We start from the raw sequence: 27,771 nt of genomic DNA on the forward strand, positions 1-27,771 counted from the left end.
TCATACTCATTGAAATATAGAAGAACGAGACATGATTTTATAGAAACATGCAAGATTCTCAGGAGACTTGACAAGGTAGATGCAGAGAGACTGTTTCCCCCTCGGTATAATCTCAAAACAGACACGAGGAGGAATTTCTTCAAGGGTAATGAATCTGTGGAATTCTCCACTGCAAAGAGCTGTAGAGGCTGTGTTGTTAAGTATGTTCAAGGCTGAGATAAAACAAGGATTATATAAGTCAAGGATTATGGGGAAAAACCAAAAAGTGGAGTTGAGGACTATCAGATTAACCATGATCTAATTAAATAGTGAAGTAGACTTGATTGAATGCCCAATTTCTAATCCCAAATCTTATGCTATTATGCACCAATGGTGAAAAAGCCAACAGCAACTCATGATCTGATCTCACACAGAAAGATTAACCATCAGCAACACGGTCGCTCACTGGTTAGCACTGCTGTTCGACAGTGCCAGGGGCTTGGGTTTGATTCCACCATCAGGTGGCTGTCTATATGAAGGGTTGACGTGGACTCAATTGGCCGAATGGCCTGCTTCCACTCTGTAGGGATTCTATGAGATGGCTTGTGTGGCAAAATGGGTTCAAAGCGACCCTTGGACTAGGTGGTCTGGGTTCAAATCCTACCCATTCCAACGCTGTATCATAATACGTCTGAACATGTTGACTAAAAAAAGATCTAGGAAGATTAGCCACTTGAGTAAGGTGCTGGAGGGCTAATAACTTTTGTTGTAGGTTCCACGTCAATAGCATAGTGGCGGAGTAAATTGTAAGGAACGAAAGTAGCAAAACGCAAATACTTTAAGTAATAAAGGCTTTTAATCCCTCTTGCTACTGCTGTCAATAGTTTAATCAAAATGTCATACAGGTCCTTTTAGCTGGTCTTCACTGCATGCACTCCGATAATGTAAGCTGCCATAAGAATACTTTTGACATGTTTCGGTTTCTTCTGAGAATTTCTCTATTTTAGTGGGGAGTAGCGTCCTCAACCAAGTTCAACCCATTTCCCACACTTCTGTCATGCTTTCCACTCCCTTCCCTAACACCAACAAGGTTCCTCATGACTTTCCATCACAGAAGCCTCTACATTCAAAATGTTATCCTCTGCCATTTCCACTACATACAGCATGACATCATCATCAAAAATATCTTTCCCTCCTCAGCATTTTAAAAGGACTATTCTATCCAGGAAACCCTGGTCAGCTGCTGTTATGTCCAACATCCAATCCCTCTCCTATTGCATCTTTCAATGCAATTCCATGAAATTTGAACCCCCTCTCTTTTTAATCATCATCCTCCTTATTGTCCAAGGCCCCAAACACACTTTCCAAAGGAAGGAGTATTTTTATTTTGCTGCTCACAATGCAGTCATCTGTACACTATAGAAATGAAAGTCAAAGCGGATGACCACTCAGTCCACACAAGTGTGACTGACCTTCCAGTTGCTTATCGTTTTAACATCTGCAAATGTGTTGCTGGTCAAAGCACAGCAGGTTAGGCAGCATCTCAGGAATAGAGAATTCGACGTTTCGAGCATAAGCCCTTCATCAGGAATAAGCTTTACATTTCCTGCGGTTGCAGGGGAAGGTGCCGGGGGTGGAGGTTGGGTTGGTGGGGGGTGTGGATCTGACAAGGGAGTCACGAAGGGAGTGGTCCTTGCGGAACGCTGATAGGGGAGGGGAGGGAAATATATCCTTGGTGGTGGGGTCCGTTTGGAGGTGGCGGAAATGGCGGCGGATAATACGTTGTATGCGCAGGTTGGTGGGGTGGTAGGTGAGAACCAGTGGGGTTCTGTCTTGGTGGCGGTTGGAGGAGCGGGGCTCAAGGGCGGAGGAGCGGGAAGTGGAGGAGATGCGGTGGAGGGCATCGTCGATCACGTCTGGGGGGAATCTGCGGTCCTTGAAGAAGGAGGCCATCTGGGTTGTGCGGTGTTGGAATTGGTCCTCCTGGGAGCAGATGCGGCGGAGACGAAGGAATTGGGAATATGGGATGGCGTTTTTACAGGGGGCAGGGTGGGAGGAGGTGTAGTCCAGGTAGCTGTGGGAGTCAGTCGGTTTATAATAGATGTCTGTGTTGAGTCGGTCGCCCGAGATAGAAATGGAAAGGTCTAGGAAGGGGAGGGAGGAGTCTGAGACAGTCCAGGTGAATTTCAGGTCGGGATGGAAGGTGTTAGTAAAGTTGATGAACTGTTCAACCTCCTCGTGGGAGCACGAGGCAGCGCCGATACAGTCATCGATGTAGCGGAGGAAAAGGTGGGGGGTGGTGCCAGTGTAGTTGCGGAAGATGGACTGTTCCACATATCCTACGAAGAGGCAGGCATAGCTGGGGCCCATGCGGGTGCCCATGGCAACTCCTTTAGTTTGGAGGAAGTGGGAGGATTGAAAAGAGAAGTTATTCAGGGTGAGGACCAGTTCAGTCAGTCGAAGGAGGGTGTCAGTGGAAGGGTACTGGTTAGTGCGGCGGGAAAGGAAGAAGCGGAGGGCTTTGAGTCCTTCGTGATGGGGGATGGAGGTGTACAGGGACTGGATGTCCATAGTGAAAATAAGGCGTTGGGGACCGGGGAAGCGAAAATCCTGGAGGAGGTGGAGGGCGTGGGTGGTGTCCCGAACGTAGGTGGGGAGTTCTTGGACTAAAGGGGACAGGACCGTGTCGAGGTATTGGGAGATGAGTTCGGTGGGGCAGGAGCAGGCTGAGACAATGGGTCGGCCGGGGCAGGCAGGTTTGTGGATTTTGGGCAGGAGGTAGAAACGGGCGGTGCGGGGTTGTGGGACTATGAGGTTGGAGGCGGTGGATGGGAGATCCCCTGAGGTGATGAGGTCCTGGATGGTCTGGGAGATGATGGTTTGGTGGTGGGAGGTGGGGTCGTGGTCAAGAGGGCGATAAGAGGAGGTGTCCGCGAGCTGGCGTTTGGCTTCAGCGGTGTACAGGTCAGTGCGCCAAACTACCACCGCGCCTCCCTTGTCTGCGGGTTTGATGGTGAGGTTGGGATTGGAGCGGAGGGAGTGGAGGGCTGCACGTTCTGAGGGTGAGAGGTTGGAGTGGGTGAGAGGGGTGGACAGGTTGAGTCGGTTGATGTCACGGCGGCAGTTGGCTATAAAGAGGTCGAGGGCGGGTAGGAGGCCTGCACGGGGTGTCCAGGTGGATGGGGTGTGTTGGAGGCGGGAGAAGGGGTCGTCAGAGGGTGGGCGGGAGTCTTGGTTGTGAAAGTAGGCACGGAGGCGAAGGCGGCGGAAGAATTGTTCAATATTCCTGATGAAGGGCTTATGCTCGAAACGTCGAATTCTCTATTCCTGAGATGCTGCCTAACCTGCTGTGCTTTGACCAGCAACACATTTGCAGCTGTGATCTCCAGCATCTGCAGACCTCATTTTTTATCGTTTTAACATAACATCTTGCTCTCATGCTCACTCTTCTGCATGCAATTCTGGTCTCCTTCCTATTGGGAGGATGTGAAACTTGAAAGGGTTCAGAAAAGATTTACAAGGATGTTGCCAGGGTTGGAGGATTTCAGCTATAGGGAGAGGTTGAATAGGCTGGGGCTGTTTTCCCCAGGAGCAACAGAGGCTGAGAGGTGACCTTATAGAGGTTTATAAAATGATGAGGGGCATGGATAGGGTAAATAGACAAGGCCTTTTCCCTGGGGTGGGGGAGACCAGAACTAGAGGGCATAGGTTTTGGGGGAGAGGGGTAAGATATAAAAGATATAAAAGGGGCAACTTTTTCATGGCGTGTGTGAAATGGGCTGCCAGAAGAAGTGGCAGAGGCTGGTACAATTGCAACATTTAGAAGGCATCTGAATGGGTATATGAATAGGAAGGGTTTGGAGGGATATGGGCCAGGTGGGACTAAATTGGGCTGGGATATCTGGTTGGCATGGACGAGTTGGACCGAAGGATCGGTTTCCCTGCTGAACATTTCTATGATTCTATAGGTCTGCTGTAGTGTTCCAGTGAAGCCCAACACAAGCTGGAGAAACCTTATTTTCCAATTAAGCACTTTCGAGCTTTCTGCAATCCACACTGAATTCAACAATTTGAAACCATAAATTCAGTCTTCCTTTTGGTTTCTGACTGTTCATCACACAGGCCCAAGTGCCTGGTGCTTTTGATTGTGTTTTTAGCGAGCAAACTTTTTTATTATTTGTTCTCAGGATGTGGCCATCACTAGATAGCCCGGCACTTATTGACCTAATTGCCTGAAGGGCAGTTAAGAGTCAACTTCTTTGCTGTGGGTCTGGAGTCACATGCAGGTGAAGATAGCAGATTTTCTTCCCTAAAGGACATTAGTGAACCAGATGAGCTTTTATTATAACTGACAGTGATCCACTGTCACCATTAGGTTAGTTCTTTCCAGATTTTTATTGAAATAAAATTTGAACCTATGCCCCTTAAACTCTGGCTTACTAGTCTAGTGACATTATCATAATACCACTGCCTTCCCACCATATATGCTCTGTCATTAACACCTGCTCTGGACCTAATTTCCTTGGCTACAACCATGATGCAGAAGAGGTGTATAGTAACGTAATTACAATAGCAGATAACTAAGTAAACTAACTCATAAGTCATTTTGAACAATTGCCTACCATTTTCTGGGATAGCGATGAAAGCAGATGGAGAAAGAAAGCCAGGACTTTCCTTAGGCTTCCCACTACTGTTAGAATGCCGCATATACCAGATTGATTTGACCTTTTCTTCAAAGATCTTACCATCTGAAAGTCAAAATAAATTTCATTTATTGTTTTAATGATAGTAGTGCATTCTACAACAGACCAAATTCTACGTTATTCACAGTTATAACAATCTTCCATATAAAGTATCTATTAAAACTCCTCCACATATTATTTACATACATATACAGTAAAAAAAACATCATTTTCGACCAGTGTTCAATATGAAACAATATGTGAAATCATTCACAATTTTGAATAAATATCTACTCCAAGCACAACCAAAGAATGAGTTTCACGACTGGTTAGAGCAGGTAAAATCTGTCTCCAACAAAAATATACTATCTCTGATGCTTATTTTAGTGGTTTGCCTGAATGTGTCTTGGTGTACTACATGACCTCCATTATGGCAGTTCCTATTCTGCAAGTTGCTTTGTGAAAACTTTTAACTTGGCAACACTGAGCTAGAAAACTACAAGGAAAAGACTCTAAGTCCAAAAAAACTAAATATTGTTAAGGAGGGATTTGTTTCTACGGGCATCAGAATTATTCCATTATAACTTTGCAACATGGACCTGGACTTTGAGATGTAGAATTAATTTGCGTTAGAGACAAAAATAAAATGGTTAAGGAGAAGGCAATTAATATTCTCAAGAAACAGAGGAACTTGTCTGTGACTAGTGATAAAACAAAGGTTCTGATTACACATACAAGAATTCCCCTAACATAAAGCAGACCATCTTCAACTCAATATTAAGAAAATAACTGTTGAGAAGATAGTTTTTTGGCCATCTAGAAGTATGTCACTTATATTCACATTAATTCCATGAGATACTTAAAAGAAGTGAAGTGCTTTAAAAATAAATTGATTTTCCTATGACATTTGTACAGCACTTTTAGAGCTCAAAAACTCAAGGTGCTTAATACTCTTCTTTTGATATTAGCTTATAGCGTAACAATAGAATGTTTTGAACTGAGGTGCCATTTTACACATATCAATTGCGCTAATAACAATCATTGGATTACAAATTGATCAAAAATATGAATGAATTGAATTTAAAGTATTCAAACTCAATTAACCCTTTTGCCTTGAAATTATGCACTGATATTTGAGCAGCAGTGCTAACTGAAGCACTTAAAATGCTTCCCTGATATTTTCTTAGGAAAGGAGTTAATCCATTTAGTTTTCATGGTTTAAGAGCCCTGCTAAAAATAATAAAAGGAAGAATTTCAGATAAATTATTTAAGTATAGATATGCTGGTAGTGAAATCTCATGAAGAAATGATATGGCCCCTCATTTCAAAGTGTTAGATTAATAGCAAATTTAAATATCATTAAAGAAATTTCCATATAGAAAAGGTTTTAACAATCTCTAACTCATTTTTGGTACATATTACTAAAAAAGAATCAACTATTTTCATTTGCATAGTATGTCTCACAGTGAAATATTTTAACATGTTCCATGTGAGTGATTTGTCAGTAAAGTGACTGTTATGAAGCAATCTATGTGGATGCTGTGTGTGGGAATGCGAATCAAAGAATTGACTTTCCACACCAAAGCTCTTTATGCTTGGATGCGCATGTTAAACTGATTAAAAGCAGTAAGTGTTCCATTCACCTATATGGAGGGAAAAGTAAAAGCCTGGTGGGGTGTGGCAAACATAGGTGTTAGTGGGAGGGTGTACTGCCAACAGAAAATTGTAAACCAGCTTCAACAATTCCAGATCTGGTGGTGAACCAAGTACTTCCTCAATGATCTTCACAAACGATCTACAGACTTCCCGAGGGATAGATGTCAAATGTTCATCTCGGTGTTCCTGAGAAAGCAAATCGAGGAAACAAAACATAGGTAAGTTGCATAACATTATGCAAAATAAAACCTTTTGTGTGGTCCAAAGAAAAATGATATTTATCTGAAATAGAATCTTTCCTGTACCTAATGTGGATAGTGACATTTGTGTCTTCTTTTCCATCCAAGACCTCAGTACTGACATCCTACATAAATTTCAGCTGGTTTTAAAATCTTAATATGTTTCATTAGGGGTAAAGTGTTTATTATTGTAGGACGTATTGACAACGGAGTAAAGATCCGGGTATCCTTGTTTATAAGTCACTGAAAGCTAACATATGGATGCAGCAATCAACCTGGAAGGCAAATGGTGTTGATGGGAGGGAGTGTTCCAGAGTCAGGAGACATCATCTCAGAATAAGAGGCAAGCTATTTAATACTGAGGGGAGATAATTTTTTTTCATTTGTTGAAAATGTGTTGCTGGTTAAAGTGCAGCAGGTCAGGCAGCATCCAAGGAATAGGAAATTCGACGTTTCGGGCATAAGCCCTTCATCAGGAATGGCTGATTTTTTTTCATACCAAGTGTAGAAGATCTTTGGAATTCTTTACCATGCATGGACTTTGGAAGATTAGTCAATGAGTAAATTCAAGATAGATCATGATAGTTTTTAGGAAATTGATGACATCAAAGCTGGGCTGGGCTGCAGTTGGACCACCAATTTTGTAAAATATTCAGAGGGAGCTATGGCTGTTAGGTACAAACGGTGGCTGTTTGGTGCTACGGAACTTTATCTCAGTTATGATAACAACAGAAAAGCCCTCCTTACCCCTCACATTCCTTTACTGCCCATATGCCATTTATGCCTCCCAAACAGTGCTCACAGCCCCTTATGTTTCTCCATGTCAAGATATATATAATTAACAACCTACAGGCTCATGCCAGGCCACAGCATTCCCATTTATCCACTATAAAATGTATAGGAACGATGGTCATTATAGTGGCAGTAAGATCACCAATATCTTTCCATGATACTGAAAAAAACTTCATTTCTACTACAAGTTAAGAAAATATTATTTAGACTTAACATCTCAATAGCTGCACTTGAAACCTTAACCATAAGTAAATAAACATTGGCTATCTGATCTCTACTGTACTTCATTTTTGCAATGCTGTCTATCAAAAGCGAGCTCAGGTGTCTCAAAAGAATATTGATTTCTGGTCTTTCAGGCAAGAATCTTTTTAAAGCTTTTCACCCCCCCACATCCAACCCCATCATTGGGCTTCATTGTTTCTATATGGTGTATATAGTGGATGAATGTATGTTGGTGGCAGGGGTGAAAATTGGGCGATTACGAGTTGTTTGAGGAATGGGGGTTACCTCGGAATGGAGGACCAAGAGGGTCCTTAGGGGAGGCGTGGGATTGCATGAGAAGGACAGTTAAACTCACCTTTCAAAAAGTTTCCCATATAAACGATGGCTCATGATTCTGTTGAGGTGGAACAAACAATGACAAGTCATGAACTAAGACTCTTTAAAAAGCTAGTTCAACTCGATAAAAATTGAGAAAGAGTACATCATGTCACGAGTGCTAGCTGTGGGCATGTAACCCAAATTAGCCTGGACATTAAAAGGTACTCCTGAAAATGGGAAATCCTGGGAATGCAGTCAGGAATTCTGGAATTGGGACCTGCCCATCATTTTTAAAGGCTCCTTAATTCAGTGAAAATCCAAGTTTATATTTCTGAAGATGCGTCAGCACCATTGTAAGGTATAAACTTTATGTGACAGAGTTTGGATTGTCTAGTTTCTGAAGAGAAACTTGTGCTTTGGTAATTGCCTGTAGATAAAGCATGTACTGTATTAAGTCAAACTAATAGCTATCCTTTGTCTTAAGGCCAGATGATCAAACTGGTAACTGCTTCAACATCAGCATTTTTAAGGCATCTTAGAAACTGCATATTTACAATAAAATTACTATGTTCCGACTTTTAGCAAACTTCTGTAGTCGAGAATTTCTTGAACGTGGGAATAAAAATGTTAAAGTTCCACAAGTTTTCAAGTTCAGTTCTGCTACTTCACTTGGAAATACTGAACTTCCAGGTGAAAGAGGGAAAGGATAGAATGCTACATCAGCTGCAGCCAAGTTGGAAGACTTAATTACCATTAAACCCTCAGTATCGTAGCATACTTATTATAATAAAAATGCAGTTTTATTATCTCTCTTCAGTTTAAGTTAATTATACTTGAACCTTGTGACAAATGAACCGGGAGATCCTATTAATTATTTAACAAGAGGTTTTAGATTAGACTTACAGTGTGGAAACAGGCCCTTCGGCCCAACAAGTCCACACCGACCCGCCGAAGCGCAACCCACCCATACCCCTACATTTACCCCTTACCTAACACTACGGGCAATTTAGCTTGGCCAATTCACCTGACCCGCACATCTTTGTGACTGTGGGAGGAAACCGGAGCACCCGGAGGAAACCCACGCAGACACGGGGAGAACGTGCAAACTCCACACAGTCAGTCGCCTGAGTCGGGAATTGAACCCGGGTCTACAGGCGCTGTGAGGCAGCAGTGCTAACCACTGTGCCACCGTGGTTCTTGCACTCTGTCATACAAAGGATATCCCATGCTGCTTTTTGCTTCACTTTCTCCCAGTTTACTGACTTCAGCTAGGTAAGGAATTCTAATCCTGGATTACAAAAGCTAAATATGCCAGGCTCCCATTCATAATTACTATCTAGTGACCCATGTTAATTGATCAACTTGGTGAATATCAGGAGAAGATATTATGCTTTCCATAATTAAAGACCTGTTAACCCTTATTGTTCACTTGGAAAATGCTCACTTGGATAAAGCACCAAAAGATACCACCACTTTATAAATGTACCCTAGCAGAGTCCTGCATCGAGAGTAGCACGACATTGGGAGGGTAGAGAAGTGGAAATTTAGATAAATACAGTTCATACCTGAAGAACTTGACATGTCAAAAGGAAGCGATACACCACTTGTGCCTTGAGAAGCTGCTTGACATTGAACATCTGCTTTGGATGATGGACTCTAATGAGCACTTCAAGAGCTGCCATAAGCATTTCCCAGACACCATTCTATTTACAAAACAAAAATACATAATATTGGCAGCTACCCTGGTGCAATAAGAAAACTTGCATTCCAGGCTCAGTGACATCAATGACCGTGTATGCACAGATAGCCCCCATGACATCCATCGCAGCCGTTAAGCAGGCCTGAGGTTGCGTTCCTTTGCACTGGCTGAGGATAGGGATGGAGGTGGAGTTGGGGAAGGTGACAAGGAGGTTGCTAGGAAGGCAGCGGAGGACAAGGACGAGAATGAGAACGAGAGAGAGCCGGCAGTTGAGGTGGTTAAGGAGGCTGAGGCTGACAAAGAGGAAATTTCCTCCCTGGTTGTCTCTCATCAGTGACACACCATTGTCGCACTCACCCAGCTTTCCCCAGCTGCTGCACTGCCTGAGGCAGGAACCTTTCAAGAACCCGAGAGGCCCCACCTAAATGCTGCTACATGCTTTGAACCTGAATGAAGCGATGGTGAGGGACAGCAGGACAGCCCCAGTTATCTGCCTCACTTACGGTCACAACCTGACTACTCACCAAATTGAAAGATTTTACCCTTCCTCAGGATCACTGATCTATGGAACCAAGTGACACCTAATGTACACAACAACCCAACCAAAGCATTCAAAACAAAAAACTTTTGTTTAAATGAGAGCAAATCAATAAAGGTGTGTTGTGAGAATTTTTCTTAAAAATACTGCATCAGGAACTGGATAACCGCATGTTATACAGAATGAGCAACCAATCTCAATTTTGTCCACTTAAGTTCTTAAGTGGACTTTCTTCCTCTTGTTGACAGTATCATTTCACAATTGTTGTTCTTTCAAATTAGGAAGTCCTCTTTCCAATTCAGTACTTAATAGTGATAGAAACAAATAAAAATCTGAACAGCAGGAGGGGTAAAAACCTGCGCTTTAGACCAGATCTTCCAATCCAATAACAATTCAGACAGCAGTTTCACATCCTGGATCACAGCAATCGATTCTGTATCAATTTCGAATTGCCCTGTGGACTCGTTAAATTTAAGAATTGGAGCACTGCAGCATCCATCAAGTAAAGCCTGAAATACAGTTTTAAAAGCATAAAGTTAGCAATTCGATATACATCTGTCTGTATATGACCACAACTAGCAGCATATAAAATTAAACATTCCCTACATAAGACAGCAGAGCAAGTTTAAAAATATAGATGCTATAAAACGTTTTAAGGGCCATATGCTAAAACAGATGACCAGTTTCCTTTATTCTCAAAATCCACATATAAAGCTTCCACCTAGCACTTACAGGAGAAAGGAATGGCATCATGGGATTAGTAATACATTAAAATCACCTAGGCATTTTTTTAGTGGTTAAAGTAATTTCAGAACATACTTGACTCCAGGAGAGTCCTGTCTCCATAGTGTGAGCCTTGCAGATGCTGGTTGCTGCCTGTACAAAGCTTTGGGAAGGCAAATTGCCTTGCTTCGCAATGAATTTGTCATGTTTTTCAATTGCCTCTTGATTGCTGTGTTTAAAATTTACATTTCACATCTCCCTCCCTCTGTGCATCAAGCATGCCTTGTCAACTTAGTTATTCTCACTCTTCCCTTTGTTCTACCTTTCCGTATTTCAATTAAATAACACATAACTTAATTTGTTTCTATTATGACCCATGTCTTATAAAAGTAGTATTGAAATGGCAATCAATCAGTATATCTTGGCTCAAAAATGAATCCTTAGGGCAAGGGAGGGAAAGAGGGGAGAAAGCGAAGGTGCAAGGGGAAAGCAAAGGGGCAGGGGGAAAGCAAAGGGGCAGGGTAGGGAGAAGGCAAGGAGGCTGCCAAAGAACTTCAATAGGCTAGGAGAATCAACAAAGAAGTGGTAGATAGAAGACAATGTGGGAAAGTGTGAGGTGATGCACCTTGGTAGAAAGAACAGATAACTTTCTACATGAGGAAAAGGCTTTGGAAATCTGAAGCACAAAGTGACTTGAGTGTCTTTGTTTAGGACTTTCTTAAGGTTAATATGCAGGTTCAGTTGACAATTAGAAACAGAAATGTTAGCATTCATTTCAGGAGGGTAGAATGCAAGAGCGCAGATGTATTGCTGAGGCTGTAAAAGCTCCAGTCAGACCACATTTAGAATACTGCGAGCAGTTTGAGCCCTGCATTTAAGGAAGGGTGTGCTGGCCTTATAGGGGATCCAGAGGAGGTTTACAAGAATGATCCCAAGGATGAAGGAGTGGTTGAGGACTTTGGACTGTACTCAATGGAATTCAGAAGTTTGGGGTGCATGGGGGTCCTAATTGAAACTTACACATTACGAAAGGCCTGAATAGAGGTGGTTGTGGAAATTATGTTTCCACTCGGAGGACAGACCAGGAGCAAAAAGGCACAGCCTTAGAGTGAAGGGATGACCCATTAGAACTGAGATAAAGAGGAATGTCTGTAGACAGAGGGTGATAATCTGTGGAACTCATTGCCACAGCGGGTCATGGAGGCCAAGTCATTGTATGTTGTGGTTCTGTTCGCCGAGCTGGAAGTTTTTGCTGCAAACGTTTCGTTCCCTGGCTAGGGAACATCATCAGTGCTGTTGGAGCCTCGTGTGAAGCGCTGCTTTGATGTTTCTTCCGGTATTTATATTGGTTTGTTCTTGCCGCTTCCGGGTGTCAGTTTCAGCTGCAGTGATTTGTATGTGGGGTCCAGGTCGATGTGTCTGTTGATGACACCCGGAAACGGCAAGAACGTCCATCAACAGACACATCGACCTGGACCCCACATACAAATCACTGCAGCTGAAACTGACACCCGGAAGCGGCAAGAACAAACCAATATAAATACCGGAAGAAACATCAAAGCAGCGCTTCACACGAGGCTCCAACAGCACTGATGATGTTCCCTAGCCAGGGAACGAAACGTTTGCAGCAAAAACTTCCAGCTCGGCGAACAGAACCACAACAACGGATACCCGAGCTACAAATCTTCAATCAGATTTCAAGTCATTGTATATTTAAGACAGAGATAAAGAGATTCTTGATTAGTTAAGGATATCAAGGGGTATAGCAGAAGGTAAAGCAGGATGACAGGGCTGAGGAACATATCAGCTGCAACTGCATAGTGGAGCGGACTCGAAGGACCAAATGGCCACCACTTCTGCTCCTTTATTTATGGCGGTATTAGTCGAAAAGGCATTATGGTTGGCAGACATGGTGGACTAGAGGGCCAATTTCTGCACTGTACTGTTCTATGGGGAGGGTTGGGGAGAAGAGCGAGCAAATACGGGAAGTGGGGGGGGGGGGGGGTTGGAAGTTTGAGACAGAGAGAGAAACACAAACAGACAGAGAGAATGACAGCAAATGAAGTTGGGGAGCACCAGCAAGATGGGAGGAGAGCACAAGGGGGGGTGATACATCAGGGGCTAGAGGGAGGGACAGAGAGAGAGAGAGAGAGAGAGAGAGAGAGAGAGAGGGAGAGAGAGAGAGAATCAAGGCATGTACAAACCGGAGACTATTAGTTGTGGGTGACCTTAACTTTCATATAGATTGGGAAAATCAAATTGGCAAAGGCAGCCAGATAGAGAAAGAATTCATACAGTCTGTTCGGGACAGTTTCCTGGAAAATGTTGTGGACCCAATTTTTGATTTGGTAATATGCAACGATGCAGGTTTAATACATAACATCAGACTAAAAGATTACCCAAGGAAACAGAGACCACACATTCAGTTTGAGTGTCAGAAATGTAAATAAGGGATGAAGACAGTTGGCAGGAATGGATGGAAAAAAAAAGAGGTTAGCAAAAATAAAGAACAATGGCAAACATTTAAAAAAGTCCATGATTTTCAATAAAAAATGTAGCCAACTGAAGAAGGAGTCTCTGAAGGAGATCAACCAAGCAGATTAACTAAGAAAGTTAAGGATAAAATAATACTAAAAAAAACATGCAATATGGAAAAGATTAGCGGAAGAGCATTAGTGTAGTATTAAAATTGACCAGAAGATTACCAATAAAAAAAAGGTTAAAATTAATTCAGTGTTTAAAAAAAGTATCAACTTTACTAAATACATAAAGAAAGGAAATGAGAGGTCAAAGTGAACAAAGGGCCCTCAGAAAATGAGATTGAGAAATAATTAATGGGGAACCAGGTAAGGGCAGAGAGTTGAATAACTACTTTGCATCAGCCTTCAGGGGAGATGGCTCTGATAGCACTCCAAAAATAACGAAATAATCAAGGAACAAAAAAGTGGGGAGGAAGTAAACAATAACTATCATTAGAGTAAAAAAAAGTACGGAAATTAATGGGCCTAAAGGCTGATAAACTCTCTGGGCATGAGGGATTGAATCCTAGGATAATTAAAGGAAGTAGTTATAGAGATAGTGATTGGACTGGTAGTAAACTTTCAACAACATTTAGATTTTGGAAACATCCTTGAGGATTGGAAAACTGTCAATGTAACATTTTTAATCTAAAAGGAAAGGAAACATAAAACCAGTAATAATAGGCCAATTGGCTTAACATCTATCACTGGTAATCACAGCTGGTTACTGAGGTAAGAAGCATGTTAGATAAAAGGGGTAGTAATGATGTAATAGATTTGTATTTTCAAAAGGCATTTAATAAGGTATCACACATGAGGCTGATTAAGAGCGGATACTAGTTGTGGCTAGTATATTAGTAGAGATACAGGATTAGCTAACCAGTAGAGAGAGTTGGAAAGGTTGTCAGGAAAGCAACACGACCTAGGTGTCAGAACTGAAGGTATTACAGGTAAGGAATTCTTTATCTGAAAACTTTAGGACCAACTGGTTTGGACAAAGGATATTTTGGATTCATAATAATCGGGTCAAGGTCCTTTGGGGAAAAAAACCCTTCATTTTGAGACCATTTTGGACCAAGCAATATTTTCCTCCCAGAAAACAGCATATTGACATTCCTGAAGGGCTTTTGCCCGAAACGTCAATTTTCCTGCTCCTCAGATGCTGCCTGACCTGTTGTGCTTTCCAGCACCACTTTAATCTTGACTCCAATCTCCAGCATCTGCAGTACCCACTCTTGCCATGTTGACAGGTCTGTCTGGGCAAAATTCTGAAAAGATCTTAGAATTTTGGATCTTTGGTTTTTAGATGTATGTATAATGGAGTTCTGACCTATATCGTCAAATTTGTGAATGTTGTAAAAATAGGTGGGAAGTCAAGTAATACGGATGACACAAAGAATCTATAAAGGGATATACACAGGTTGGTGGGTGACAATTTCACAGATGGAATATAAATGTGTGAAAATGAGAAGTTGTGCACTTTGACAGGCAGAATAGAAGACTGCAGAATAACATTAAATAATGAAAGACTGCAGAACCCTGCAACACAGTGATTTGGAGGTCTTTGTGCATGAATCTCAACAACCTAGTATTTAAACAGGTATCAGGGAAGATAAATAGGCTGTTTGCTTGTATTTCACAGGGTGTGGAGTTTAAAAATAAGGAGGGTTGGGGAGAGGTAGGAAGACGAGTTCTTTGTAAAACTATACAAAGCACACCTGGAATACTGCAAACAATTTTGGCCATCTTATCTAAAGAAAGACATGATGACATTGAAGGCTGGAAAGAATAGGCAGACAAGAGAGATAAAGCAGAGAGACTGACTGATCAACACACGATAAGTAGTGTACTCAGTCATATTACACACAGGAGTACCTTTCACTTCTCACAAGTAGTACAGAATGTTGATTTAATTATCAATAATTTTGACTTGATTGAAAAGTTGAGTTATGTTCCGTTCAATTGTGATTAGTTGTAAACAATTTCTAGAAGGAAGAATAGCCAAATGGTCCACATTAAGAGGCCATGGATTTATGGTTATATGGTTGTTTTCTGGGCTCAAGCCAATGTAAATTTAAGCTAACAAAATGTGAAAAGGCTTTCAGATAAAATGCCCTCTTTTCAAAGACACAGCGTGTTTTAAAATAATTTAGTTTTCTAACTATTAATTTTGAATAGCTGTTTCAAGGTTTATGTTGCTTCTCTTTGCTTTACTTAGAAGCCGCAGTTTTAACACAGCAGCTTTTTGTGGCATCAAACATTGCTCTTATAGCTAAGAGGATATTACTAGGTTTTGGAGATTAATTTGATGCATCAGTTGGGACATTTGGCATGATACACAATGATGAGGAGAGACATTACATACTTCAAGCAGATGCATAAATTCCTGTACTCATGTTATCTTGGTAGAAATTTACAAAGTTAGTAAGCTGAAGAGACAAGCTGTCATTCATGGGAAGTGACTGAAATTTTAAAGGAAGAAATCATGAGATAGTAGGAATAAAATCAGTAACATGACAACCATTTTTAAATACATCAGTTAGGATTGGGTATATACAGTATAGTCAATATAAGATTGATTGTGTTTAGCAAGCCAATTCAAGTTCAGGACATCTCTGATGACACACAGGAGGCAGTGACTTGCGAGAGTTAATAAGCAACGATTCTTAGTGATTCAGCACATGAAGACCAAAAACAAAGATAACTTTGGTAAAGGAAGAGCAAAAGAGGCGTGCAAAGTCAATCAGAAACCCAGTAAATCAACCAGAAATCACTTCATATTTCTACTCCACACAACAAACTTAAAATCTCTACACATTGTGAAAACATGTTTGTATTTGGAATGGGTCTTGAAACTAATCAGGTTTAACTTTAGATTTGCTCTCTCAACGCAGCCTATAATTGCAACTGACTTAGATCTTAAAGGTAAAATGAACTGCAAAATCCTTCAAGAGAACACATGCAAGTTAATGGACTGAGCCTTCATAATAACATAGGCAAAATGTGCATCATTACCAGACTTTGAATGAAATTCAGCAACATTTTAATGCAACAAATGATTAACTAATCACAGGGAAGAGACTAGATATAGAAAATATTTCTTACCTTTAAGATATGGAAACCTACAACACATTTCATTTTTATGAGCACTTGGTGAATCATAGCATAGCCATGACAGCTCTCCATTTCTTGGACTCTTTGCTGGTTATACTTGGTCAAAGTAAGTACAATTTTCAATGCTAGAGCTTGGGTCCTTTCACAGTTACTAATCTCTACAGACTGGAGAAGAAGAAAATAATCAATCTTCCAAATAGAAAAAAAGACAATTATTGATCTGTATGCATATAATTTTTAATTGGCAAAAGTAAAAGTCAATACTTTTCTTTTCTCAAATAACAAAATATTAATCAGTCAGATGGGCTCAATATTTAGTTTTTGAGACACTAGTTGTGCTGAATTCTGGTATCAAAGTGTCATGCAAAGTGGATGCATGTGTAGAGTAACATCATACAACAAGCTTGCTTGCAATGACAAGTATGGCTCAAATAGCCTTCTGAGAATTGTCAAAGTTTGGTCAGTGCCTCATCCCAAAGGTCCCCTGTGTCTGGGCAAGAATTAGACCCAGCTCCCAGTGGGTAAAATTAGTGTATGACACAGAAACATGGAAAGTAACAGGGCTAGGCCATTTCATCCTTCAAGCTTGCTCTGCCATTCAATATGGACATGGCTGATCATCCAACTCAGCACTCTGTTCCCATTTTCTCCCCATATCCTTTGATCCCTTTATGACCAAGAATTATATCTAACCCTGCCAGATCCATAACCTGAATCCAATCTAGAATCATTTACACCCCAAATGGCAAAAAGTCAGCTTAATGTGGTACTTGGTGTGGTATAACTGAAAATCAAAGCACATAAAAGTGGAATGAAATTTCTATGCTGCACCTTTTGCATTGTTTCCTTTAACCCAAATATCACATGAAACTTGAACAGATGCAGACAGCTTGTTCATACGTAAGCATGCCACAAATTTATAGCTACCAAATTAATCTGCAAGAAAGCAAATATATATGGGTCTTTCCAATCAAATACTTAATAAATATGCACATTAAGTGTCAAAAAAAGAGAGATCACTAGCCATCTGATAGCCAGTTTCATCATTGCTCATGCAACACCTGCCCACATTTTTCACTGACACCTTATAACAGCTTAACACGTCTTGCTTGTGCACAGAACAAACCTGAACATTGCAAGCTTCCAATTTTCCATCCTCAGATCAAAACATCGGAGAATGGGATGGACTGTCACAGGCTCAATAGACAAAATCGTCTCTGTCTGCTGCAAAATGTTACACTTGTCCAACTGAACCAAACTCTGTTTTGACCACTGGTAGAGAGGACAGCATTCCAAAGTTGAAACCCTGGGTTTTCCCTTGTGAGCGTCAAGGTGCTCAATCAAACATCTCTGGAGCAGGTGGAACTTGAACTTGTACCTGAGTGCCGTAGCTCAGAGGTAAGGACACAACCATTGCATCAGAAGAGCCCTATGAACCAAAGTTTTTTTTTATATCCAGAAGTGCTATCACACAAAACTGGATGGCTTTTTCCACCATCAAATCACCCGTGGCAATTTTCGCCTATTAACTACCACCACTGAATTATCCTTGTTTCCCACTGTTCAATTTACATGCAGAGCATCAGTATTCTACTTTGTAGATACTTTTAATAAACCTGCTGAAGAGGACTTGAACCTGGACCTTCAGACCTCAAGGTAGAACACTATCACTACATCACAATAGCCCCTGAGCCACATTGTTTGTTTTATTCCTTTTTAATGCTGAACCAAATTGCAAACTATTTTTCTCAAACCTTTTCAGAGATGTTATTACACAACTTTGTATCAGGCGAGACTACAACCCGGGCCTCCCAGTCCACATGTAGGGATGCTACCATTGTGCCACAAGAAGGCCCATGAAGAACCAAAATGTATTTCTGCTTTTTTGAATATATTTTTCTAATCTAACTGTACAGAGATGTTATTGCATACCTCTAGAGCAGGTGGAACTTGAAGTTGCGTCCCAGTCCAAGGTTAGGGACATTACCATTGCACCCAAAAGGGCTACCCTACTTTTCTAATCAGCCTTTATAACAATGTTATTACACACCTTTGGTGCGGGTGGGACATGAACACAGGTCTATTGGTCCAAGGTACGGACATTACCACGACTCCCCAAAAAGGCCTTCACCTGAGCCAAATGTAGCTCTAATTTCTGCAGTGATTTCATCTGAAACCAATTAACTGTCTACTAATCAGGAGCTGGCTCATTTCAAAAATGGGTAATGTTTGGATCATTGCACTGCTAAGGTGTTCATGAGAAGCGTCTATTGCTAAGTAACTCAAAAATGACCATCTCTTACCCTGGCAAAGAGAAAGATGAACACACCAATTCCTCCAATTTTATGCAGGATACGCTGAAGGTCTTGATGCTCCAAAGGCTGCAAGTTCTTTAGCTGCTGAGGTTTCGCTACATTGCTTTGGATATTCTTCAAGCTAAATGGCCTTTGTGATGAGACAGTTCGTGTTTGGCCCTTGAGTCGAATAACTGGCTCGTAGATTGTATATTGAGCAGGACATCTTGGATTGTAAACAACAGAAAGACTATCCTACAAAACAAAAGGAAACAAACTCTTGTTTAAAACCCATTAACATTGTTACTGCCACTCATAAAATCAATGATAGTTCATACATTGTACATTGATTTACATGTATCAACCAATTCTGACATTGGAAGGGGTTAAAATTGAAAAGATAATGATGCAGGATAAACTGTTTGTAGTTACAATTCATAAGACACCAGGACCGGATGAGTTGCATCCAAGGATGGTAAAGGAAATGAGTGTGGGAATTCCAGAGTCACAGACCATAACTTGATCGCATGGAAGAGAAAAAGGACTGGAGAACACTAGCACATTATTTGAGAAAAAACGGTTTAGAGATAAATCCTACACTTATAAATCCTTTAACCTCAGTGATGGGGAATCCAAGATACAATAATTTGGGTCAAAACTAAAAACCACATGGACAGAAACAGGTGTTAAGTGACATTAATGTTTAACCGCGACACGGTGGCTCAGTGGTTAGCACTGCTGCCTCACAGCACCAGGGTCCCACGTTTGATTCCAGCCTCAGGCGACTGTCTGTGTGGAGTTTGCACATTCTCCCAGTGTCTGGGTCTTCTGGTTTCCTCCCATAGTCCAAAGATGTGCAGGTTAGGTTAATTGGCCGTGATAAATTGTCCAGAGTGCTAGGTGCATTAGTAAGAGGGAAATGGGTCTGGGTGGGTTGCTCTTCAGAGGGTTGGTGTGGACTAGTTGGGCCGAAGGGCCTGTTTCTGCATTGTAGGGAATCTAATCTAATCAGAATCTTTTGAACAAATGATAGAGAAAGCCAATGAGGGTTAACTCCAAAAGGCATTTGATATAGTACCACAACAGGTATTTGAGCAAACTTCTGTTCACAGAATAAAAGGGGCAGTACCAATATGGATATGCAATTTTTATCTATTATTTTTGATTTGGAGCTGTGAACAGAGTGTTTTCAAAGTAGGAACTTGATTTAAAACAAAGAACAGAACAAACAAACTGATATCTATGAGGTCAGGCGTGGAAGTTAATTGCACGTTGATTCATGTTCAAAGAATGCTCTGAATAGTTCAGTCCCTGAGATACACTGTGCTCAAACAGATGACACAGTTTGGATATTAATTGGATACTCACAGGGAAACAGGTGTCCACTAGTTGAGCAAAAAGAAGCCAACAGTTGAATTCTTATTGAACTGTGGAAGAAGGATTGTAGCTACCAAAAGGTGGGAAGGAGATCTGATTGCTCTTTAGTTTTTATATACAATTATCCTCCCATTATCAACTTATTGAAAGTTTGGAGAATAGAATCGCAGATATAAGTACTAAGTTAATATTCCTTGGTGCCTACTCAAAGCTATTTGCATTGACCAATGTCTTCAGAAACCAAGCAAGATAGAATTCCATTTGCTTGCAATATTATGGATTGTGACCACTGCTTAAATGAACTAGCCAACTACATTCCCTTCAATCTATCCCGTAACTGAAAAACAATGAAGGGGTTAGAATCAATGAAGATTGGGTTTAGATCACAGAGATAATGAGATTGCCTAGTTGTTAACTTTGCTCTGTAGAAGTTACAATATTAATAATAAATTACTAATCATTTTGTTTAAGTTATATACATGGTGTCTAGTATCAGTTATTCACAAAGTCTAGTTAGGAACCATTGGGATCAATTTGAAGGTCACCGGATGGTTTAATTTTATTGTATTGTAAATACAGGGGGAGGAGGAGGCCTTCTGTCTTTCTGTTGTTATGGACCAGCACAGCAGGTCGTGCAGCATCAGAGGAGCAGGAGAATCAATATTTCGGGCATATGCCCTTCATCAGAAATCCCAAAATGTCAATTTTCCTGCTTCTCAGATGCTGCCTGACCTGCTGTGCTTTTCCAACAGCACACTCTAGACTCTGATCTCCAGCATCTGCAGTCTGCACTTTCTCCTTGTCATGGACCAAGCCAGACCTCCTCAAAACATTTCTAGAAAATAACCCAGACTCTAACTTTGCTCAACATTTTAAGCAGCTGTAACGCAGATATTCCCGGAGGGATGCAGCTGGTCAAACCACAGTTTTAAAAACGTGAATTTATTACAAGATTATGGAATGAAACACAAACAAAAAGAGAACAGAATACTGAATAACTTAGCCTATCGGATAAGCCAACAGATCGTCTCAACTTAATGATACTGGTCCAATATTTGCAGCAATGCCCATAAACACCCCTTGGCACAAAAGATAAAATCAATCACAGGGTCTTTCAGGAGAGATATCAGAGAGAGAATACCAGCATGGACCTGCTTCTTTGGGTTCAGCAGCTTTCCAAGCAGCCAGACTGCTTTCAGAGAAAAACTAGAACAAACCAAACCAGAGAAAAGCTGAGCTGAGAAAACTGGCCACTCCCCCTTCGTTGTACAAGTTTTTTTTTAAACTTGGAAGCTTTTTTCCTGAGGCAGTGTCTGTTAGTTATAATCAAATTGGCCCTAAAACCCTTCGACTTAGACTTTTTGGAGTCTGTTTTTTACGACCTCTCTGAGAAAAAGAACCAAAGGACAACATAACCGTTTGAAAGGAAGAACATTGTCACATCACCCCACTTAAAAAAACACATCAATATTCAAAGATGGCTTCATTTTAAAATTCCTTAATCTTAAATTGTTGGGTACTCTACACCACACACATACAATACATTGACAATAAACATACAAACGTGCATTACTATATTCTGTTTCACTCCTGCCACCGAACGCCTCTGTTTCTCAATGAAGTCTTGACAATGCATTGGCAATCACATTTTCTTGTCATGCCACATGCACAATTTTCAAATTGAATGACTGTAACAAGCTCCATCTAAACAATATGGCATTTTTGTCCTTAGATTTCTCCACAAACTTCAATGGGTTATGGTCAGTGTATATGATTGTCTCAGATACTTTACTGGTAACATAAACACTGAAATGTTGTAACACCACCAGCAAGTTCAAAGTCTACTTCTCAACTGTTGAATATTTCTGCTGATGAATATACAGTTTCCTGGAGAAATACCCATTAGGTCTTTTTGCCTTCTCACTGTCATCTTCCAAGCGCATAGAACCAATACCCACAAATCTTGCATTGATAGCCACCTTGAATGGCTATTAGATGTGGCTAATACTGGGACAGTGGTTAACACAGCTTTCGGGCCGTCAAATGCCTTCTGACAATCTGCTTTCTCCTGAAACTTCTTGCCTTTATTTAGCAATTCAATGAATGGAGCAGCCACACTGCTAAAATTTGCGACAAATGTTTGATAAAATCCACTCAATCCCAGAAATCGTAATACTGCTCTTTTTGTTGATGGTATGGGAAACTCCAAAATTACCTTTGATTTTACATCCTGTGGGGTCATTTGTCCAAGTCCAATAACATGGCCCAGGAAGGTGACTTGGGCTTTGGCAAATTCATTTTTAGCCAGGATTATCACTAAGCCTGCTTCTAAAGTCAATCAAACAACTCTGATAAATGTTGCAAATGTTCCTTCTACTGGAGATTAAAGATCACTAGGTCATTTAAATATATGTTATGTAATCCAGCAATGTCCTTATTAGTTAGTCTCTGAAATGTGGCTGGCACAATTTTCATACCAAATGGCATGACTTCAAACTGATATAGTCCATTACAAAAGCCAAAATTGCCTTTACTCTTTCTGACAAAGGTGAATGCCAGTATCCTCTGAGCAAGTCCAACTTAGAAATGTAAGTTGCCTGTCCCACCTTCTCAACACAGTCTTCCAAACATGGAATCGGATAGTCTTTGTAACTGCACTGACTTTGTGAAATTCCATACTTAACTGTTGGGTACCATCTGGTTTTGGCACCTTACTGTGGGTGAGCTCTAGTCACAAACTCACCTTGATTACGTCATCTTGGAGCATGCAATCAATCGCCTTTTGAAACTGTGCCAACTTTAGAGAATTATGCTTAGTAGGATGTTGCTTAATCGGAACAGCTTCCCTTCTCTCTACGCCATGCATAATTAGGTTCATGCCTCCCAGCTTATTTCTACACATCGCCCCATGTGATAGCAATAATTGTTTCAGGTCATTTCAATTTTCCTCTGTAAGGTAACTCAATGAATTTAACCCAATTTTTGACAACTTCCTCATTACCCAATTTAGTTTGAGGAATGTCCAATTCAGAATCATCTGAACTTGGTTCTTCACTGTGTTGTAACCAATAACACATTCTCTTCTTGCTTTCCTTCCCTGTCAAAATACATGACACACTCAGATTTATTTCTGCCTGCAGTCCTTATTAAATAGTTCACCTCACTCAATTTCCTTTCGATTTTTATAGGTTCACCTCTCACTGGAAGTACAACTAACCTTATCCCTGATAGCAAAATTGCAGATTTTTGATTTCTTGTCTGCTTCCTGTTTCATTGTATGCGGTGATACTTTTAAATGCTGTCTAGCCAATCCCCCGCTCTATTTAATTGTTCCCCAAAGATTTGACACACAGTCCAAATATGTGATATCTGAATTCTGATTTACCAATTTCTCCTTAATCAATTTTAGCGGTCTTCTCACTTCATGCCCAAAAACTAATTCAAATGGGCTGAATTTGGTTGATTCATTTGGTGCATCTCTGATTGCAAAAAATGCAAACGGAATTCCCTTATCCCAATCATCTGGATAGTCTTGACTATACCCACAACATGGTCTTTAATGTCTGATGCCGCCTTTCTAGCACTCCGTGACTCTGTGTGGTATGCAGTAGATTTGAATTGTTTTATTCCTAAGCTATCCATAACTTCCTTGAATAATTTTGACTTGAAGTTTGACCGTTGATCTGATTGTCCCCTTCAAGGATTTCCCTTTTATCCTGTGGTAAATTATCCTTATGAACTTCACAGAGATCTACGTTTCCCTTTCCATGTGAGGATTTCTCTTTTCCCCAATTTCCATTCCTCACGGATTGAGATTGATTTTGGAAAACAAACTTTGATTTATGGACCAACTCTTAATCGTTAGCCATTTTAACTGCCAATCTTGCTGTTTTAACTCTCTGGATTCCACATGAGTTCTCACTGCTACAGGAAGTGGATTTTTGAATACTTCCAAAATAATTGTAAGAGCATCATAGGTTTGCTCTGTTTTTAATGTCCTTATCCACCTATTGAAATTACTTTGTTTGATCCTTGTAAAGTCAATGTATGTTTGACCAGTGTCCTTCCATAAATTCCTGAAACATTATAGGCTTCTGGCACAAGTTCATATGCATTTAAAATGTCTTTCTTCACCTCCTCATATGTTCAAGATACCTCCTCTGATAGTGATGCAAGTACCTCACTAGCTCTACCTATAAATTTTGTTTGGATCAACAAAACCCACATGGCCACTGCATTTGTTTAGCCATCTTTTCAAATGAGATGAAAAGGGCTTCCACATCCTTCTCATCAAATTTAGGCAATGCTTGAATATATTTAAACGGATTCTCACCAGGCCTTTGGCTACCACAGGTTGCTCATCCTTACTCTCTTCTCCACTGTGCTTATCTTCTGCCTTCATCTCCATCCTTTTAAGCTGACTTTCCTGTCTAAGTGCTAATGCCTGAAGTTCAAACTCCCCCTTTCATCCTTTCTTCTCTCTGTCTCTTTGTTCTGATAAAAGAATTCGTTCTTTTTCTGTTTCCTCTGCTTTTAATTGCAATTCAAACTGTTTCATTTCTGTTGCCCTTTCGCCTCTAACTCAAGTCACTTAATTTTCAATTGAATTTTTGCCATCTCTAAAGATTCTGATGGTGTTTCCAGCAATTTAAATTATGAGCTATTGCTATAATTATCTCTCCTTTCCTCACAGAAGGAGACTGCTCCAGCTTCAGCTTATCTGCTAACTCCAGCAGCTTGGCCTTAATTGCCTTTTGCAAAATCTCCAAAGTCACTTCTTCCACACCTAGAAAACTCTTGGTAACTGCAAAAACCTTAAGTTCTGTTTAAGCCAACTGAATTCAACACCTAGAACAAAAGACACTAACACCTACCACTCGCTGCTTTCAATTCCAACAACCCTAATCCCAAACTGGAACTACAGATCAAATCCCAGACGAGCCTCCAACCTATTATGGACCAGGCCAGACCTCCTCAAAACATTTCAAGAAAGTAGCCCGGACTCTAACTTTGCTCGCTATATTAAGTGGGTGTAACACAGATATTCGAGGAGAGATGCAGTTGGTCAAACCACACAGAGTTTTTCAGGAGAAATGTCAGAGAGAGTGTATCAGCATGGACCTGCTTCTTTGGGTCCCAAAGCTTCCAAACCAGCCTGACTGCTTTCAGAAAAAAAAAACTATACCAAAGTAAACCAGAGTAAAGCTGAGCTGGGAGAACTGGCCACTCCCCTTTCATTATCCAGGTTTTTAAAAACACTTGAAAGCCTTTTTCCTGAGGCAGTATCTGTTAGCCTGTCATTAAATTGGCCCTAAAACCCTTCAACTTAGACTTGTTTGAATCTTAGAATCCCTACAATGTGGAAACAGGCCCTTCAGCCCAATAAGCCCACAATGACTCTCCAAAGAGTCTCCCACCCAAACCTTATATTTACCCCTGACTAATGCACCTAACTCACCCATCCCTAGACACTAAGGGCAATTTAGCATGGTCAGTTTACCTAACCTGCACATCTTTGGATTGTGGGAGGAAACTGGAGCACCCGAAAGAAACCCACTCAGACACGGGAGAATATGCAACTCCACACAGTCGCCTGAGACTTTTTGGAGTCTGTATCTTTTATGACCTCTCAAACAAAAACAAGGACAACATAACCTTGTTAAAGAAACAGTATCACAATATCTTAGCACTTGTTTAAATTTGAAAGAAGTCAGATTAATTCTGATCAGTCAGAGTACAGAGAACTGAACAGACGTCACCTGTTTTTTTTAAGTTGAAACAGGCTTAATGCACGTACATGTTCTTTGTCTCCAAAGAACAGCACTATGTATTAATAAATGTAACTTCCAATCCATGCAAGTGCACTACAATGTGAGCCTGACTGACCATTCTAAAATGGTCGCAAGTGTAATTCTTTGTGCACACTGGATTATCCAAATGATATCCACTTGCCAAGTCACAACTAGCATCGGACAATGTGTTGTGAGCTTCTCAATGCAATTGGTTAAGTACAATTCATATTTTGCTTTTTGCGAACAGTCAAAAGGATATGTTACTGATTATTACAAGCTTCTTTAGCTACTAAGCTACTTTTGGTGAGGGATACTAAAGGAGAGAAGATAAGATGGAGGTATGTGATAATCTGAAGGCTTCCTAGCACATGTTCTGATACCTTGAAACATCATGCACCTGGAATCAACGTTGAGGATGGCTTTGCTGATTTCTGAGCCATTGCCTATGAAGTATGGTTCTGAGAGGACAACTATAACTGTCTATTACTTTTCTGATAATTCCTCCAAATTTGGCATAAGCCCAAGATGTTAATATGGCAGGCTTTGTGGATCGAGGGATTTGCTGTTGTCATTTCCAAGTCCTAGGTCAATGCCTGGTTGTCTGCACAATTTCAAAACTTTTCTAAAGCAGTTTGATATCACCGAATCGCTTGCTAGGCAATTCCAGAGCCAATCATATTGCTGTGCGGATTCACATATAGACTCGACCAACTGAGGATAGCAGATTTCCTTCCCAAAAGAACATGAGTGAACCAAATGACTTCCTACTGCAGTCAAAAATGGTTTCACGTGATTGCACTGACGGTCAAAAGCAGACTGATGGGATGGTTATTGGCCTGATTGGATTTGTCCTAAACTTTGCAGACAGGATATACCCATGCAATTCAGGCTTTTGTGGTTCACTGGCAAAACCCCTACCAAAGGGCCTGAGTTAGAGTTCCACCTCTTACAGCGCTGGCTCATAAAATGTCAGAACAGATTAAAATATCTACACCTGGGAAATTTTCCACATTGTCAGGGACAAAGCAGTATTGTAGCTGAATCGGATCAGCTTGGCTACAGATACATCAATTCTGGAGCATAGGTCTTCAGTATTATTGGCAGAATGTTATCAGGTTGAATATCTTTTTCAGTATCGAACGCTTTCAGTAATATCCGATATCAAATTAATTGCATTGACTAAAAACTGGCACCTTTTTTTTTAGATTAGATTACTTACACAGTGTGGAAACAGGCCCTTCGGCCCAACAAGTCCACACCGACCCCCCGAAGCGCAACCCACCCATTCCCCTACATTTACCCCTTTACCTAACACTACGGGCAATTTAGCATGGCCAATTCACCTAACCTGCATATCTTTGGACTGTGGGAGGAAACCGGAGCACCCGGAGGAAACCCACACAGACACGGGGAGAACGTGCAAACTCCACACAGTCAGTCGCCTTAGTCGGGAATTGAACCCGGGTCTCAGGCGCTTTGAGGCAGTAGTGCTAACCACTGTGCCACCTGTAACATCAAAATCCTCAGGAGGAAGCAGAAATTGTTTACTAGTTTCATTAATGCATATGCAGAGACAGCATTGTGTTTGGGAGGGAGGTTGAGCAAGCCATTTAATGGCCAAGTTCCAAGGTCTGACTAGTTTGGTTTCTAACATCTTGGTAGTTAATTAGCACAATAATAATAATAAAGTTATTAAGTAACCACAAAATCAAGCTCGATCAATTAGTCTACCAAAAACTCTGGCTGGGTTGCGAGGTATTCCAGTGCTAGGAAATTTTGAGAACAATAGTTTCAAAGTAATTTGTTACTCTCAAGCATATTGTACTC

The 27,771-nt window shown here is 40.8% G+C and overlaps 1 protein-coding gene across 3 annotated transcripts in view; it reads right to left on the reverse strand.

The window, feature by feature from the left end:
• lyst (lysosomal trafficking regulator) overlaps nt 1-27,771 on the reverse strand; it is a 338,776-nt gene that overhangs the window by 101,832 nt on the left and 209,173 nt on the right. For all 3 annotated transcript variants that reach the window (XM_060852679.1, XM_060852671.1, XM_060852686.1), the window contains 6 exons: nt 18,785-19,030; nt 16,473-16,646; nt 10,482-10,634; nt 9,454-9,591; nt 6,305-6,503; nt 4,602-4,727 (listed from right to left, as the gene is read on the reverse strand). In XM_060852679.1, the coding sequence (XP_060708662.1) occupies nt 4,602-4,727; nt 6,305-6,503; nt 9,454-9,591; nt 10,482-10,634; nt 16,473-16,646; nt 18,785-19,030 (1,036 nt within the window). The remainder of the gene's footprint in view (nt 1-4,601; nt 4,728-6,304; nt 6,504-9,453; nt 9,592-10,481; nt 10,635-16,472; nt 16,647-18,784; nt 19,031-27,771) is intronic.

The sequence above is a fragment of the Hemiscyllium ocellatum genome, chromosome 3 (assembly GCF_020745735.1).
Source record: "Hemiscyllium ocellatum isolate sHemOce1 chromosome 3, sHemOce1.pat.X.cur, whole genome shotgun sequence".
In the NCBI taxonomy this organism is placed as follows: domain Eukaryota; kingdom Metazoa; phylum Chordata; class Chondrichthyes; order Orectolobiformes; family Hemiscylliidae; genus Hemiscyllium; species Hemiscyllium ocellatum.